The sequence below is a fragment of the Vidua macroura genome, chromosome 1 (genome assembly GCF_024509145.1).
Source record: "Vidua macroura isolate BioBank_ID:100142 chromosome 1, ASM2450914v1, whole genome shotgun sequence".
NCBI lineage: Eukaryota > Metazoa > Chordata > Aves > Passeriformes > Viduidae > Vidua > Vidua macroura.
In genome coordinates this window covers 37,537,319-37,555,812 of record NC_071571.1, presented here as the reverse complement: position 1 = coordinate 37,555,812, position 18,494 = coordinate 37,537,319, and the positions used below count along the sequence as shown (strand labels likewise).

Sequence of the window (18,494 nt, the reverse complement as noted above, 5' to 3'; positions counted from 1 at the left end):
AATTTTAGAACGGCTTAATTTTTTTTTTTTTTTTTTTGTCCAAACTAGAGTTAGGTTAACCAGGATATAAGAGCATGTCGTTGTGAACCCGTTAAAGAAAAGATCTGTTTGTAGTACTCTTAGTCCTGATGTCACAGGCACAGCAAGGACATCAGAAGGAGGAGTCAGATTACAGTAAGAATGGGCAGTGCAGCATGCAGCCAGAGTAAACGCTAAATCAGACAGGGATTGTATCAGGGATAAGACTGCCTGCAAAGCGCTCATCCTGAGGAGGCACACTGCTCTCTCATGCTTCTCGTGCTGGGAAATTTCCACATAATGTAGAATGAAAAAGCTCTGTTTTACATGTCAGCCCTGTGCAGGAGGTAATGCTGAATACACAGACGTGGGATCCTGACTGCATGATTAATGAGAAACATAATGTATTTTGGTAAGTGTTAACCGTGATGTAATTCTGCTTCTGCTCACATTATCAATAGGAGTGATTATTACAGATTTCGTATTCAAGAACATTTTGTGCTGGCATGCACCTAAAACTGACAACTGGGGAATCCTGCCGGCTGTGCAGTTTGAAAGGATTCCATTGTCTGGGAAATTTTCTGTTTGAGTGGGCTACTGCGTAGTTCTAGCGCTTTGAAAAACAAGCTAGATTAGATGAACTCGTGCTAGGTTTGTTTTAAATGAACATGTGTTTCGTCTGCTGAGAGGGGATGAGAAATGCTTGTGAGGCATGGGAAGTTTTAGACGAACTTAATGTAATGGACAAGCTGCTACTGCACTGTCAGCACTGGGGAGGCACAGTGAACCTCAGTATTTCATTCAGCTTTTAGTTTGAAGAATTCCAAGGTATAAAGGGGAAACAATGTTTTATTTGCAGTGCTGCGATTGTCGAGTTCTCTGCATTGTGCACATCACCGGTGTGGAGTTGGCTCCTAGCATGCCACAAAATGCATGTTATTTTAAGCCTTTAGGGGTCTTGGAGCTGTTAAATATTTGTGCAGAGTTTAGTTTTGTTGCTTGACAGAAGTCTTCCTTCAGCTTACAGCTGAGCTGGCTGCATACCCTAAAAACATGCTGGAGTGTAGAGCTATGTCTGAGCAATGTAGTGCTGCAGTACTGGGCTGGGATGTACGATTGCAATATAATGCTGCAAGTTAGTGCTGTTAAAAAGCAAAGAAAAATAAAACAGAGAATTTGGTGGGTGTGATGGAAAAAATGCTATTCTTGGCTGCTTGAAATCTCATCTAGTCTCACTGTTAATTTATAGCAGCATAGTACTTAGAATGAACAGAGAGCAGGGAGTTGAAGGATTTCTGGGACATTCAGCAGCTTTCTCAGTTTCATTAAATATTGAATCAGGAGTTCACTTCAAGCTTTAAGGGAAGAACTTTTGTAGTATTCTCAGCTCTGTCAAAAAAGTACTATCCCTTGTGCCATGCTAAACACTATCTTCTTATTTTCATAAAATTAAAGACTGTGCATGTGTATGTGATTTGTCTTTAACAGTGAAATACATTATGAAAGCCGATAGATTTAGATGTAAAGTGTCTTAGCAGAAAAAAACATACACATTGAGTTGTCAGAACTGTTCAGAGTCCCTTTCAAAGATAAATTTTCAATATTTTAGCTTTACTACATTTTCAAAAGACTGAGGAAGAATAGGCAAGCAGTATGGTTTTAGGTTTGAGCAATTTGGATTAAGTCTCTTCACCATTAAAAAAGCCAGGTTAATTTGCTTTTCATTTCTTTCCAGTATTTTTCTACCTTTAACAGCATTGCAAGTGCAAGATGGTTTTTGTTTGTTTGGTTGGGTTTTTTTAACAATCAGTTTTTCTTGTGTGGGATTAGAAGCTGCACCTTTCTAAGTTATAGTGTTATGTTATTAGGTATATGTTAGCTGAATGGTATTTAATTTTTTAATTTTTGTCCTGTCTGTAATTTTCAGAAACATGTAATGGTGATCAAAATTTTTGGTGTTACTTTGAAAAAAATATGCACATATTTGTTTTCTGGTGCAACACAAGTTTTTAAATGGGAAAAAACTGTATTGTGCTTTGTAGGAAATTTCACTGAGAGCAGAGCTGAAAGTTTCTGCTAGGCAAGTTCTCTGTCTGCTGTGTTCAGTTTGAAGTTTCCTTCAATATTAATGAATGCTCTTGTTCCTCTCTTTTGCATAAGAAAGCATGAGCTGGGGGATGATGTTTACCTGTGGTTATTCTGGGTATTTTCTTTTTATTCTGGGTATTTTCTTGCACTGTCAGTAAGAAACCAGAACATCTGTAATCTCACCTCTCCCTGTTACTGCACAAAGCAGTATTGCACTGAGCCAGATGAAATCTTGACTGTGTACATCGCGCACCTACTTTGATTTCAAATTGCTACAGCCACCACGTAGACAATATTGGAATTTTATTTTTTCTAAGGAAAAAAAAAGATACTTTCCTTTAAATATTAATAAAGAATTCTTTAGGTTTTTGGGGGGAGCTTGGATTTTTTTTTTTTAATCCATACGTGCAACTGTTGGGCCACATAATTATAGAAAGGGAAGAAAAGGAAAGCATTTTTCTGTATGTTTCTCTGCATCTTGTTTGCTTTTCTGGGCCTTCTTGTCGAATTGCTGCTGATGTAAGGTGGCATAGTGGGAATGCGTGTGTACAGCATTAAGGTTGAAATAAATACTGAAAATTACCATGGAAAGTAAGACCTAACCCTCTAACAGTATTATTGTTATAGAGCAAGTGTTAATGGGTGAAGGGAGTTTTTTAACTATCAGAGAGAGAAGTTGCTAAATTCAGGAATTTGTCATCATGTTTCTCTCCCTCTTTAAGGCTGTAACCTCCAGGAAGATATTCTACCTTTATCTTACATCCTACATTTATTTTACATCCTATGTTTATTTTACTATTTAAGCTGATCCTTCAAATAATTAAGCTCATTGTAACCCTTCTAAATTCATGAGCCGTTCTTTTACAGTGCAATTGAATTGTGATGTAGTTTTTTCAAGAACTGCTAATTTTCACTCACCGTGCTGTGCTTTTGAGTTTGTTGTTTGGTCACCGTGGATACATTTGTTACTTATTGTATTGATTTTGCATTCATCATTTCAAGTTGAATAGGAATATGGGATTGTAATAATAATAGTAATAAAAATCCTACAAAATGATGTAGTATGTTTATGGAGTAAGCCAAATGCCAGTGAATATAATACATTTCTGTTAAGTGTTATCATACGGAGACGTTTTGTGCTTAAGAACATACATACGTACCTCAGAGCAACTTTTGCCTGTATTTATTGCCAAGTTAATAATTTAGTAAAAGATAAAAGTCAGCTGTGACCCTTCTCAGCCATTCCAAGAGGAGGAATGGTGGGTGGCTCTCAGTGCCACAGCGCTGATGTTGCACGCTGATGAGAGAGAGCCTCCCCTAGCCCTACTCAGCATGAGGGCTCTGCTGTGGCTAATGGCCAGACCTGCACCTCTACCTTAAAAGGCCCCACTGGCCACTGTCACCTTGGCTTGGCCGCCTCGGCTTGGCTTGGCTTGGCCACCTCGCCATGACTGCGCCTTCCTGGGCCTGGCAGCACGGGATCTGGCTTGTCCTGGAGCGCAGTGGCCCCGTGGCCACCCTTGTGGCTGGGGTGGCCAGTGTGGTCAGGGCAGGTGGGAAGTGCTCGTGGCCAGGGGAAGGGGCAGAGCTGCTGCTGTGGAGCTGGAGGGAACGCCGCAGTGATATTGCGGTTCTGGGACAGTGAGCACGGGTCCTGAGGGCTCGGGGAACCCAGCTGGAACTGAGAGCAAAGTGAATCCTTCACCCCTGGCAGCAAAAAAAAAAAAAAAAAAAAAAAATCACTGCCCCCATACTTTGGTCTTACTAAAGCACAACTCAAAGAAACTCTAAAATTAAAATTTACAAAGAAAAGGGAGAGGGAAAAAGGAGAATATTGTACCTTTCTTTTTTCTTTTTTTCCCCTCTTCCCTCCCTGCCTCTTCTGAACCTATTACTGTTTTAAGTAACTTCTGTTCTCAATGTTTCACATTATACAGGAAATTAATATATTGGCATGGAAATAACTGTATATAACATTAAGGGAAACAAACAAATAATTTTACCTGAAAATGCCATAACATTTCTGTTTGTATGGTGGCTGTTTTAATCTTTAGGGGTTTTTTTTCAGTCAATTGCAGAATGTAGTAGTTCATCTGCATACATGCTACTATTCTGAATATCACTTTTTATTTCTGGAACACTTTCTTTAAGAGATTCATGTGGGATGAGTCATGGAATAAAAAGAATATGCTCCCCCCCCCCCGCCCCGAATCTCATCACCTCTTTAAAGAAAACACACATTGTACAAGCCAACTGACCAACTGCTGAAACAGGGCTTTTTTTTTTTTTTTTTTTTTTGTTTCGATGAAAATATTTGATTGTTACTGGTTTGTTTTAAGGAGGTTATATTTCCTTCTAGGTTAGACACTGTGGAGGTCTTTAGCACCATTTATGTTTTCATTTAAGTCAGGATGAATCGGTGTTGATAAGGCTGTTCTTTTAAAACGTTTTGAGAAGCACAGATACTGGATTACTAACTGTGTTTTATCACCAGCCATCTGCAATAAGAAAGTGTAGTTAATATATAATGGATGCTGTGTGTGACAGAAGAATTTAGCTGAGCAAGCCAATGTATAGGATCTTGAAAACTGTAGGAGCCTGATGTTTATATTTGGAACATTACAGGCTCCTGGGCAGGGAAGTTCATATCTTGAAGCACTGAATAATCTTTAATGCATATATACATAATAACAATTTTTAAAAATCCTGTTTGAACTTACAGAAACTGTTTTGTGCTGGATTACACCCTTTTAGTTTCTGTTACAGAAACTGTTCATTTGAAATGCCTCAAAATATATCCAGTATGTTGCCTTAAATAAAAGGTCCTTTTGCCATTTCACAGACAAAAAACAAAAAAAAACAAAACAAAAAAAAAAAAAAAAAACAAAAAAAAAAACAAAACAAAACAAAAAAAAAAACAAAAACAAAACAAAAACAAACAAAAAAACCACACCCAAAAAAACCCCAAAACAAACAAAGTAATTCCAAGTGTGACTTTTCTTGTGGGTGACAGAATTACTCCAAACCCAAAATTGGAATCAATGGCTTCCTGCTTCATTAGAGAAGATTAGATCACAGTTGCTTCAGCTGAAGGTCCTTTAACAAAGTGTGTGTGCACTCACGTGCTCATGTGAATGTGTGTCTGTGCATATTTTAACTGGCATGATTGTAGAATCTAATCCTGCATTCCTTCCCAACAAATGTCTTTCTTCTGTTAAAAAATGAAATTAAGAAGAAACCAGATCTTTAAAATTTTCATTCTGATATCATGCATCTGTTTTCTTTTTTTTTTCCTAAAGGCAACACATAAATTTTGCAAAGTACTTTCAAATAATGAAAGCCTTTGACTGTATTTATATTAGAGTCATATGGCTACGTCTCTGTGCCTTTGTGCAAATATCCTTCCATGTTATTTTGATTTTGTTTCATAAGCTCGTGGCAATTCTAGAAATTCTTGCAATTACAAAAATGTTAATCAGGTTACAGGAAACCCTTTAAAGATTTTGCCTCTCATTGCACTAAAGAAGATGGTGGTACTTGAAAAAGGAGAAATATATTTGGACTGGGAAAAGGAAATATTTCAATTTGCCATTAGATTGTGAAAAGTTCTTGAAATACAATAGAGGTCATAAGGGCTTCCATTTTTAAAAAGGAGATATTATGTGTAATATACTGCAAAGATTAGTTTTGCAGCTGAAATTGCATAGATGATTGACAACATTCAGAGAAAATGCAGCAAAAGACAGATATACCAAAGCTTGAAGTGGCCGAGATTGCACTTGAATTAAATTGCTGTGGATGAAAGTGGAAAGAAGTTTTCCTCTATTGTAGGGTAAGCCATTATATGGCAAAACCACATTCTGTAGGTCAGCCTGTATGCTCAGTTATTTTAGTAGCACTTCTTTGAGAAATCTACTTAGAGGTAAAAAATCTAATACACGAAGCTGCATTACTGACTCATACGCTTATATGCTTAGACCTTCTTGCTCATTTTGTTGACCACTTCCTGCAGCTCAACAGTCTCATGCTCACAATCATGTTCCTCTTAGCCATTTTTTTTTCTGTGTACATATTCACCATAAAGTGTTTCTGCAATCTTAAGCATGGTATGACAAAGTAGTTGGCAAGGGTCTGGATCAAATGTAAAATATGAGAATGCAACCGTAATTTCAGATTGGAATTGTAAGGGAGGCTCTTATGAAAGTTCAATTAATATACACACTTACCTCTTGTTAACATCTGTGATAATACAGTTCTGTCTCTTTTGATGCTTAAAATTTCTTCAAGCTTGAAAAAATTGAAAGACATCTTGAGTCCCTATCTGCTGTTTAAACAAAAGTACTTTTTCTCTGTCTGTGTTTTATTTTGGCTCCTTTTTTACCTTATTTCCCTCCCCCCAATCCATTTTAAAAAGGTGGGGTTAGATGAATCTATTTATATTTTTTTATACCTCTGCTAGGTGGCTGAACCTAGGAAGTTTTTTGGAAATCATGAGAAATTCTTTCATCACTATGAGATGAGGTCCTGGATCTTTTACCAAGCCAACTAATTTATTCTGTATTGTAGTCCCTACAGGTTTCAGAATTTAAAACCATAATTTCAGAATTTAAAACCATAATGTAACACTTGGTTTTCAAGTTTGCTTGAAAAGGTCCTGGAGTTTGATAATGTATAGTATCTTCATCTCTGAAGCAGTTAGAGGGGATACAAAAATGAGTTTGACTGTGTCTGCTAACTCTGAGCATGGCTGTTTGAAATTTTAGCATATGCTTAGGGTCTCAAAGGGCTTTGGTTCATACTGGTAATTTTTATACTGTGTGCTCTTTATGTGTTCGCTTTATTACAATGCAAACCAGCAGTCTCTTCCCCAATTCTCTCCATCAGAAGACAAGATAGAACCTAAAAAGCAAGTTTATGCTAGAAAACCCCCTCTGAATATTAAAACGTCTTTCTTGAGAACAAAAGAAAAAAAGATAGGCTTAACTTTCTCTTTGAGTATTATTTCATAGTGGTTCTCTCATTTATTTACTTTTATGTTGTAATTGAAAAAGCAGATGGACAATTCATTCAAATGAAAGCCATGAAAATTTTCTCAGCTTCTTTTGTTCTTGTTGACCTTGTTTACTCAGTTTGTTTACTATAGAGTGTAGTAAGTTATGAAGATAGAGGGAGATAATTATTGTGTTTTCCAATATTGTTACCCAATATCGTTACCCATCATTGCACTAAGGATCAATACAGAATGATAAGAAAAAAGAAAAAACAACACAGAAAACCAAGTCAAAAAACACAGAACCTTGACCAGATCTGCAGCTGTGAATGCAAAAGGAAGGAGCAGGTGGAGAAGAAGGCAGTCTTGGCACTGCAAGGAATATCAGTGCTCTTTTTGCTAAGCCAAGTCATTTTTCAGTAGTGACCTGAGGGTCTACTGTCTCTATAGTGTAATGTTTAGCAAATTAGGTTTTGTTTGCTGGTATTTACCTGTGATAGCAAATCCACTCACCTCCTGTCAAAACCAGCAATGTAACAGGTGCATTCAGCTTGCCAGATATGTGACTATTATGTAGCAAGCACACTGTTTCTCTGTTTTTCTATTATTGCTAGTAAATTGTGCTGCTGTAAGCAGCAAATTTTTCAACAGTGGAAGTTGCATGGCTTGTCTGCTTTTAGGTAGCATAGAAAAAAGTAGCAACTGCAGACATATGTAAGACTTTACATAATCTCCTATTTAACTTTGCAATTCTTGTGTTTGTAAAGGACAAATTCTAACAAGCCAAACAGGCCATAAAAAGTTATGTATGCATATATAAGGATATATTTAAATCCTTTTGCTTTTTGCCTCCTGACTGAGGGCATGGTAGCCACATGAACATGGGTACTAAAAGCCACTGAACTGTATTATTTCTAGTATCCTTACAAGATTTCAGCACTCAAGACATGATGTAATCATTTACAAACATTTGTCTCGCCAATCCTGACCACAGTCTGTCTGTCTTGTAAAACTGGTTGTTTGGTCCTCCTTTCCACATGCAGTGCTAGGGCAGTTGCAACAGCCTCCTAAGAACACATTTAGATTCTTAGGCTTAAATCTTAGTAGCCCTGAGTACTTGGAAATTGCATTGGTCTACATGGTATGATTTTTCTCTCCCTATTATTTCTTCATTAAAAAAGGTTTTGAAATAACAACCCTTTTTTCCAATTGGTTTGAGGTAAAAATTTTCATTACATTTATAAATTCCTAATGGTTTTCCCCTTTTCTTTTTCTCCCAATCTTTTGCAGTATTTTTGTCGAACATAAAATATATATTCTTATATAGGCATAGCTGACAAACCTACTCAATGCTAATTAGCACCCCATGCATACTAGCATTTAGCTCAACACACTCTAACAATGCATGCAATAGGTTACCTGCATGAAAACATGTAGGTTTTCAAGGCTGAAAGAATCAGTGGCCCTAATGAGGGACATTACTACAGAAATACCCCCACAGATATGCTCCTTCACGTGAATGAACTTACCGAATGTAATAAACAAACACAGAAAGGCTGAAAACACATTAAAAAACAATCAAAGCAACACTGCAAATCTCTCTAGCACTGTAGATACAATCAAAATGTGATTGTGGAAAGACTTAATGTGTGAAATGTATATAGACTCTGCTGGCAGAGAAAGGCAGGCAGCAGGTAAAGTGGGGCGGCCTGCTGATGCTGCAGCAAAATGGTACTGGCAGCACCACCCTTCACAAACACTCCAAGATGACCAAAAAAACTGCTCTGTTTTGCCATTAGCTTGAAGCAGAATTGTCATCACATGCTATCATCAACATATAGGGAAGAAAAAATATTTAAATAGTCTGAAATTAACATTCTGAAGACCATGAATGATGATGCTACATGTCACTGTGACACCCAGAAAACTCTACAGATTTTAGGAAGAAAATGCAGATATGTAGAACATTAATTTATTTTTACTTCTTATTATCCCTTGCCCTATTTTTTAAAAAAGAAAGGTAAATATATCCAGAAGATTCAGTGTAGTGATGAAAAACAGAACTGTCTCAGGCAGTCTTTGATGATACTTAGCATTGAAAAACATTATCAATTAATACTCTTAAAATATCCCTCAGTTTTTTCTAACAATGTTTATGTGATTTGTATAAGTTTTTTGTGCATTTCTAGTAGGACCGTTTCTTCACGGGAACATTCACAAAGATAAAAATTGCATGATACTTTATGGTAATTTATTATAAGAGGGTTTTTTATGTTAAAAGCTATGCCAGCACATTTTCAGCAATACAAAGCTCAATTTAGATTCATCTGCAAACAAACATATTGCCATCTGACCTCAGTATATAGTCAAATGAATTATGAATATTTTATATCAAATATCTGTTCAAGAGACTCCAGCTGAGCTAATATCTTCCAAATCACAAAGAGAAAAAGAAATAATGGTAATTATAAATTGTTAGCCCTTTCTAGATGCTCATAGCAATAGATGGTTAATGCTGTCAGAGAATGTTTACCATAATAAGTTAATCTTTTAAGAAATCTTTGTGAGGTGCCTGTGATGGGCAGATTTCCAGTTTTGCAAGTTTTTCTGTCTCTGTAGCCATATTCTGTCCTAGTAAATAATGTAGGGAGCTGATTGTAGTAGTAAATTAGTTAAGGTAATATTGATGGTTTGTCTGAAAGAAGTTGGGCAGTTTTTGTAAACAGTATAGTGTAAGTATGGCAACTGCTAGCAGATATCAAAAAAAGCTCTTGCAATTTCAAGGGTATTTCAGAAAAAAAATGAGCTTTCCTCACTGATACTGTTTTTACTGAGTCAGATCTGTTAATGGAGAAGGAGAATGTTTCAGAAAGTAATTATTATTTGTAATGAACTGTGGAAAGTGTTGGACTGTGCTAACAGATTTTCTTGAACTCAATTTCATTTACTGGACCTAACGTCCTGGGAAACTTCCATGGCCCCCAGAAAAGTAAGAGTTTCAGGTATGCTGGAATATTAAACTAGACCTATTCTAATTAAGGTAACTGCCAAATAATTTGTGACAGTTGTGTTTAATGTCTGCAGTCATTTCAAATGCAAGTTAAATGTTCTTTAAAATATTAAAACTGATCATCAGCAGTGTAGTAAATCTCTGGCAGCCAGTTGGGCAGTGGGTCTGGGGCAGAGGCAGCATGATGTGGTGATGGTGAAGGATTTAGATGTTAGGGTTAAAGAGCCTCTTTAAATAGCTGCTACCTGTACCTTTGCCAGAAGGGGCAATGAATGTGATGCAAATATGAGCTTGGGTGGTTGGATAATTTTGATTGCATTGGCCTCGTGTGGGGAGCCCCACCTATGGGAAGATGCATCTGCAGGAGGGAATGCAGTGCTGCAGGTCTCACCATGCTAGAGGAGCTCTCAATACCTGTGGGGCAAGACACCATCATTCCTTTATCATTCCTTTGTCCACCTCAGCTTTGATGATTTCCATAGAAAGGCTCAGGAATCAACAGGCAATGAAAGTTACCCTCTTTTCTCTTCTTTTTTGTGCTTTTTTTTTTTTTTTTTAATTTTCAGGAAGGGTTTTAAAACCACAAACCTCTCTTCTATAAGCTTAGCATGCAGCTTTCTACTGCAAACAGGTATAGTCATTATTGTTCTTATTAATTTCTGTTACCACGTCATCTATGCCAATAAGGGTAACGTGACATTCTTGAATCAACTGGACTGTTTAGTTCCATATACTCCTAGGCCTAAAACAATTCCCTCTTAGGCTTACATTTGCAAGGAATTAATCTATGTTTGTAGGATGGTGGCTTGCAAGCTTTCCTGGTTATGTACAAGTTTGTAGAGTAACTCTTAATTCACACTAGTCCTATTTTTATTTTAGTTTTATTTACTTTCCTGGGGACCACCACTCCAATGCCTTGTTGAACTCCTTTTTTGCCTCATTAAGGCACATTATTGGCAGACTCATTAAAAATGATCAAGAAAATTCATTGAATAGTTGAGTAGTTTTGTGGTGATTCTCCTTCAGTTAACAGACTGCATTAGTTAAGCAGAACAGCAGCAATAAGAAGTCTGGGGTTTCTTATCTTCCCCACCTTCCTCACCCCCACCCCCTCACTAGCAGAGGAGGCTTAACATTTTTCTTAGAGCATCATCTCATACAGCTCTGTTGAAGTTTCTGACCACAAATCATATCAAGCTATCATATCTGTGGGTTTGTAGCTCAGCCAGAAAAAGCTGCATGTGGGAGAAGTTCATTTCTAGTCTGCAGGATTTTGACATTTGCAGTTGTGTGTCTGGAGCTACTGAATGGATGTGTATTAAAATTGTATATAGGTAATAGTTTCTAGTGACAAGGAAACTGTAATTTGTAATTAGAAAGTTGGTTTGACCTTTGAATGTGGAAAGGCCAAATAACATTGTACTACTATAATATATAGTAAATTTGAAATTTATAGTGAATTTTAGAGGTAAAGAGATAAAATCTTGTACTAAATCATGTCCAATAAGAGGCCATTGCCCATGATGTTAGAGCAAGAACATGAACTTAAGCAAAATATTCTCAAAAATAGATTTCCATGAAAAAAAATTAGAGAGTTTCTAGTCCCCTTGGGTGTGTATAGGCATTTACTGCTTTATGTGGGTTTTTCAGTGTGTGATAGCTCTAAGAAATAGCTCATGCCAACTTTTCCTAGCTTTCAGTGAGCAGAAAGAATGCTGAAATCATGTGAAGTGGTAAACCTAACACAAGGGGCTTTCTAGTTGTATTTTTTTTTTTTAATTTATTTTTTTATTTGGGCTAAAACCAACTTGCTTACATCTGCAGAGGAAGTTGTAGGGAACACTGAAGGGTCTTATAAATGCAAAAAATTGATATTTTGTGGGAACCAAATTCTCAGCAATTGGTCTATTTACTGCAGGCTGTCAGACACCGAATAACACTGACTTTTTTTCAGTCTTGTTTTGCTGTTCTTGGGGTTCCACCAGTCTTGGTAATCTGACTTTACCAATTTAGTAGCATGACCAGGCCTGGTTTTGGCAATGCTCTACAAAAATATGTTGAAAAGTGCCTGGTGTAGCAACTTAAAGGTGAACTCTGCATTGTTTGATTTTGTATCCCTGCTTCAATTCCAAGGCTACAGGCAACCTCAAGAACTTCATAAGAGTTCTGTTAATACAGTTGGTGCTTGACCTTGGACACAGAGATTTATTTTACTTTCACAAATTTTGGAACTGTGAATACTCATATAGCTGAACACCTGGGTCATCTGATGCTTTCTGTGAACTTAAATGGTCAAGTTAAGTGAGAAATAAAATGTAAAATTTTTTTGCCATGTGGTAGCAACAGAACTACATAGCAACATAAAACAGCTGTCTGTGCTCTAGGTTTTGTCAATGTACTTTAAGTATAATTTAGCTGTCTGAAGAGTGTAATAAAGAAATCCTATCACTCCCCATTTAAATTTTATCTATATTTAGACAAAATTACCACGTATACTGCCCAAGTCCAAGTGAAACAGAATAGGCAGAAATACAGGTTTGGGGAGTCTTTTCTTAGATGATAAATCAAGTCTTTCGTAAAGCAGAAAGAAAGGCAGCAGATTTGTGAAGTTACAGATACCCTGTGTTCAACTTCAGAGGAGCAGAAGCCTTAAGGTCCCAGCCTAATGTAGATATGTGGACAGCAGAACCGTACCATCATCAGCAGTTTAAGGCTGAAGAAGTTTGTGCAGATCTTGAATTTTGTCATGGTTTGGCCAACACTGCTGGAATTTTCTCAGTGTTTCAAGTTAACACGCCCAAAACATTCTGCTGTGAATCAGGTGATTTATGTTTAGTTGCAACTCCAGATCTGTAAAATTGGCTTGAGCTGAAGCTCTGGAATGCAACACTTATACAAGCAAGCTGTGTTTGGTTTCAGGTTTCTTAGAGGCTTGCATGCAAAATTGCCTCATTACTTGAATTCATACCTCTAATTAAGCAGATTCAGTGTGCTGCAATAATTGTCCTTTAGTATTTCAGCTCAAACTAATACCCAGTGTAACTCTCCTTAAGCCGCTGGAATCATATAGAGACATGCTGTCTTCTCAACATACTGTCTTTTTTTAGTAAGGTTACAGGAGTTTTTTACTGACATTTCTAGATACAGGAAGTGTATTCTTGTCACAGGAAGTGTTTTCTTATCACTGAATATCACTTATCACTGATTTTTTTTTTTTTTTAATAGTGACAGAAAGAAGGGATGTACTCTTCTTGAATCTTTGGCAATATACTAAGAGTATCTTCATTTTCATCTGCTGTTTATAGTTTCATTCTGTATTTCTCTTCTGTATCTTGGTACTTTGTGGGTTTGTTTTGTTTTTAAAGAAAAACGGTGCCAAATTCTGGATTATATAAGCAAATTCTCTTGTATATAGTGATGTGGGTTGTGTATTTGGGGTTTTGATTCATCCTTCAAATTCAGTACCCTTGGTAAAATTTTAATTCCTTTTTATTAGAATAGCAGATCATTTTAAAACTTATTGTTATGGAACATTGGGAATGTTTAGTCAGAGGGAATCATGCAAATAAGAGATGGACCCCACTCCTGCATGCACTTCTGAGTTAAAAAATAATTAACTTTTCTGATGTTGTTTCACTGATTTGAGGGATTGGAGTAGTTAAATATGTGCAAAAGTATTTGTAGGAATGAAGTTTGTCTGTGCCTTAGAAAATCCTTGCATTTCTATAGCAATCTGACAATTGGTTGGCTCACTTCTCATTCGTGGAAAATGTATTGTGAGATTACCTCTTATGGAAAGCAAAGATGATTACAGTATGTAAGGCTCCCTTCACTCCTTAGCACTGGAGTGGGAGGATGAGAGGAGGGATCTAGCTTGTCAACATGTGATCCTGTTAAGGCTCTTTGCTCTTGCATTGTCCTCCTTGCTTCTTAGGTTTTGTAAGGTTCTTCTGATAAGATTAATATCCCAAATTCATTAAAATTACAAGGTTTTAGTTTTTGTAGAGGGGGGTGACTTGCTCCTCTCAAGTCATAAAACCATATTGAGAAATTACCTGAAACACTTGACACAAAATTCAGTTAGATAAAAGTCTGTTGGCTAAATTTAGGCATTACTTTTCTGCTTTAATCTGAAAAAGTAATAAAAATATTAGAAATTTGTCAAGTGCTGTGATGCAAAAAAGTTGAATTTGATTAAGTCTTCATTCCGTATAATTGAAGCAAAGCAATGCAATGACAAGGCAGATCAGAGAAAAAAAATATATGCACATATACGTATAGCATACTCAATAACATCTGGAATTATAATAGATAGACTTAGAATTGTGAAGCTGCAAGATCCTGATCCTTCTGATCTATGTGGATTATCAGAAAAGTGAAATTTTTCTCCTCTTGGTACTGTATTCTATTTTATCAAGATTCTCAACTTGGTAGAAATGCTTTTCAAAAAACCCCATTTCCTTTAGTATCTCTCAAATAACTGTGTAATGCAACAGAATCAAAGTTATTTATTTTATTTTATTTTTGCCTCTCCAACAGAGAAAGCCTTAAAAATAAAATAAAGCATGTCAGCTGAGACTTTTTTTTCCTGTGGAGTAAATTTTAGTGTCTTATGCCCAAGGCTTGATTTTTTTTTTAATACCTTAGGAAGAAGGTAGATGAGAAATTGTCTTTGACTCCAACAAACTGAAATGTTTGAGGTGGTTGCATTTGCACTAGGCCTGTTTCAATATATATTTAGAGTTAGTTCAAGAAATGCTAAATTATAAACCATTAATAACTATGAGGGCAAAATCAGCGAATGCCTAATTTGATTTTTGATACACACAAAGTGAAACTTTAATAGTTTTATAGGGCTAGAAGTAACTATTTTGAGTAGTGAGATAGAGAGAGCAAGCATGGCTCTCTCTAAAATTTTATTTAAATGTTTTATAACATTTTTCTGTGCTTGGGTCCTGGAACAGGGGCTATAAAATGTTAAGATGGCTTGATAGAGGACCACAACATAGCCAGGCTGACTGAAGAGCAGTCCAGGAAAGGTACTATTACTCGAGACTTTATCATGTTTCTTTTTATTTAGAGAGGGTTTCAGGCTGTTCCTGGCCTATGTAAAAATGCAGATGAGTAGAATTTGTCCCTTCAACCATGCCTTGGTATCCCTAGCCAGGAGTGAAATCAGCATATTGGTATGCAGACTGCTCCTTGCCACCTTTCATATCCCTGCAGGGGGTGGTTTTCCTTGTGGAGTTTTTGTTTGGTTGGTTTGTTAGGGTTTTTTTTCCCTTTTAGAATTTTGCCAATATCAAATGATAACCAAGACACACAGGATATTGGTGTGAGCCTTCTGTTTACAGCTACAAGCTGTGTGGTCGACTCAGGAAATCCTATAGCAAAATATGTGTCAGAACCTATAAAAATTTCTTTGCTTTTTTCATGAGGAAAAAGCTCTGAATAGAGTGAATAACCACATGTGTATTTTTCATGGAATAATTTTATGTCACATGATAATAAAACACTTAAGGACCATCAGGATAGAATATGGAAAAAACTGGAAAGTCATAATTTCGTGCATTAAAGAAATGCGTACGTATTGCTAGGTTTGCATTTTTTTTGGCCCACAGATTGTGCTGCTTTACAGACAATTCTTGTGTGTACTTGTGTAAATGTAACTGGACTGTAATCAATAGAATTATCCACCAACAAGAACAATTTATATTAGCCAGGGGCAGGGATTCCCATTCATTAAATCTGTTGAGGACAAGCCTTTATCTATTTCCGTAGAGGCAGCCTGGAGCATCCAACATGTCATGGAGTAGATAAATTGGGCTTGACGTGCCTGTGTTTCTGGAAAATAGGACAAAAATTTCTTTTGTCCGCTGTGTCTTGTCTGCAAAAGCAGTAGTGCTTTTCCCCCACCTATAGAGAATGACAGGAGATAATTTTACTTGCTTGAAAATATTATTTTTAAATTATAGGCTTATTTTACGTAGAGATTTGAAGAAAAGACCTGCCAGCATTTTTACAAGTGTGTGGAGAAGGACAGTCAACCTAATAACTGCCACATATTCCAGCTCTCAGAGCATTTGCCTAAATCAGCTCCATCAGGTGTAAGCTTGCCAGAATTTAAGTTTTCATAGTCCATTTTTTATAAATAACTATTTTGTTAGAACTTCTCCACTGTAAAAGAAGGTATTCACTTCCCCAGAAAAACACTAGCCCTGAGGTCAAGGGATTTTTGTGGGCTGCTGAAAACACAAGCTAAATTCCTCCGTGAAGTGAATACACATTTACACAAATCTAAACTGCTCCAAAATGGTGTCATTGTGCAAGTCTCCCCAGTCAGTCAACAGCCCAGCTATTGGGACATTCCCCTGAGGTGCTGAGGACTTACACAGCAGGCTTCAATATGGACCTTTGATTAAAATACAGACCTTGATTTCTTTAAATTTTTGAAACTTTTAAAAGAATTTGCTTCTACATTATGTGTGAAAGTGTAGCTTCCATGTAGATCTGAAGAGAAGATAAATTCTTACAGAGCTTTGCAACACAGAAAAAGTTGAATTTTTGCTGTTTTCTCTTCTTGTCCATAAGCAATCACATCTTGAAGCAAAGCATCAGTCAAATTAGCACAGAGGAATAGATTAATTATCGGTAACTTTGTAATTGCCATGGCATGTGCAAACCCACAGCCTGATTCAAAGATTATTAAAACATGGTTTCAAACTGATCCTTTATGACACGGAATGAAAAGGTTTATAAAAGTGAATTCAATATAGTCTGTTTTGTCATGTTTTCCCTGTTGCAGAAGGGTCACGGCTGGGATTTGTTAGGGACAATGAAGGGACCCTGCTTGAGCAGTGGAGTCAGTCCTTTGGAATCTGTACTTTCTCTTTTTTTTCTTTTTTTTTTTCTTTCATTGCAGCTATGCATGTAGAAGCACAATTGCACAGTTTCTTGATGGAAAAAAAAACCCACATTTACTCATCAGGATATACTGTGAATTAACACCTAGTTCTGTGTTCCAGTATATCATATGACACATGTTTATCTCTGTTTAAGAAAAGAAAAAAAAAAGTAAAATAATTTGAATTGCACAAGAACATCATGTGATTGCACTAAATAATGTTTGGCAGAGATGTAATTTATAGATACCATAGAGTTACACAATTACTACTATTTAAGTATGCTATAACATGTCCTATTTAAACTATTAAAATTAAATGTGTGACTGGATATAGAATTTCCAGAAGACAACAGTTTAATTGATTCTGGCCAAGGTTCAAATTTCTCCCACTGATTTCCAACATCCCATTCTTTTATTTCCAGTCATGTTTTGCCTTCTGCCACCTTACTTCCCCTTCTTTCCCCTCCACTTTTCCCTCTCCCAAACTGGATGTGAACTCCTTGCCCTAAGCATTTTCTTCAGGGTTTTGTACTCTGTCAGAACCAGCTCTCCTTTCATGGCTCCCTTGCTGAACTCAACAGTCTGTCCTGCAGTGCAGAATTGCTGATCGTTTGCATCCCTAGCTTTTTTCAGACAGATGAAGAATGGCTGACCAGTTTATCAGAACAGCAAAAAGGTTCCTAGCAAGTCAGGAGAGATCTGCAAATTCCTGGTGAATTCTTCACCTCTTCATGCTGGAAGACTGCTCTGTTGTTAGTGATCACGCTTTTGTCTTGAGTGAGCATTCAACTTGAACCTGAACTTTTCTGCAGTGGGGCAAGAGAGCAACATCTGATGGCACAGCTCCAGTAAGATGTAAGCTGATCTCTGTTGCTTAATGCTGAGGGAAGTGACTCCAATCTAATCTTCAACTACTTGGGTACTTAGCAGAAGATACAGATCTTTTTCTCTCCCCAGTACAATTTACTTTTGTTTTTTTTTTAAATTACCTGCTGATGAAAATCCAGAGTGTAGTCATGACTGACACAGTGCATGTGTCATCCGAGATGGCATAAAATTCTGTCCTAGTAAGGTTCAAACTTAACAAGTTAACTAAATATTTTATCCCTCTCTTTCCCTGTCTCTGTGGAGGCAACAAACTGCCAAGGACTGTCTGCTTTTTCTTTGTTTCTCAATACAAAACATAGGTTGCCTGCTAGGAAAACTTCAGTTTTGCATCAACTTCTTTTTCCAGAAACTCTTGGTCACAGAGCCTCAGGCTCTTGTTTTTTGCACAAACAGCTGTATCTCCCGAGGACTGAACTAGTTTTATTTCAATAAAGTATAGTAGAAGTTTATGAAAAGTAATGGGTTGGGGCTTAGAGGCAATTGGACCATGTGATCTAATAGGCTTTTTTTTCTGGCTTTACATCCTGAGAAAGAACGATATTTGTGTTTGCTGTTTTGGTTTAATTTTCTTCAGGTATTTCATTCAGAGTGGGAGT

At 36.8% G+C, this 18,494-nt stretch overlaps 1 protein-coding gene across 3 annotated transcripts in view; it reads left to right on the top strand.

Annotated features, from left to right (window-relative positions):
- ZNF385D (zinc finger protein 385D) overlaps positions 1 to 18,494 on the top strand; it is a 416,346-nt gene that overhangs the window by 252,996 nt on the left and 144,856 nt on the right. Inside the window, exon 1 of one of the 3 annotated variants that reach the window (XM_053987816.1) lies at positions 207 to 430. The exons of the other annotated variants lie outside the window; for them this stretch is intronic. Coding sequence (XP_053843791.1) covers positions 409 to 430 — 22 coding nt within the window. The 5' untranslated portion in view covers positions 207 to 408. Of the gene's footprint in view, positions 1 to 206; positions 431 to 18,494 lie in introns of those variants that run through there. 3 annotated transcript variants of the gene reach the window in all.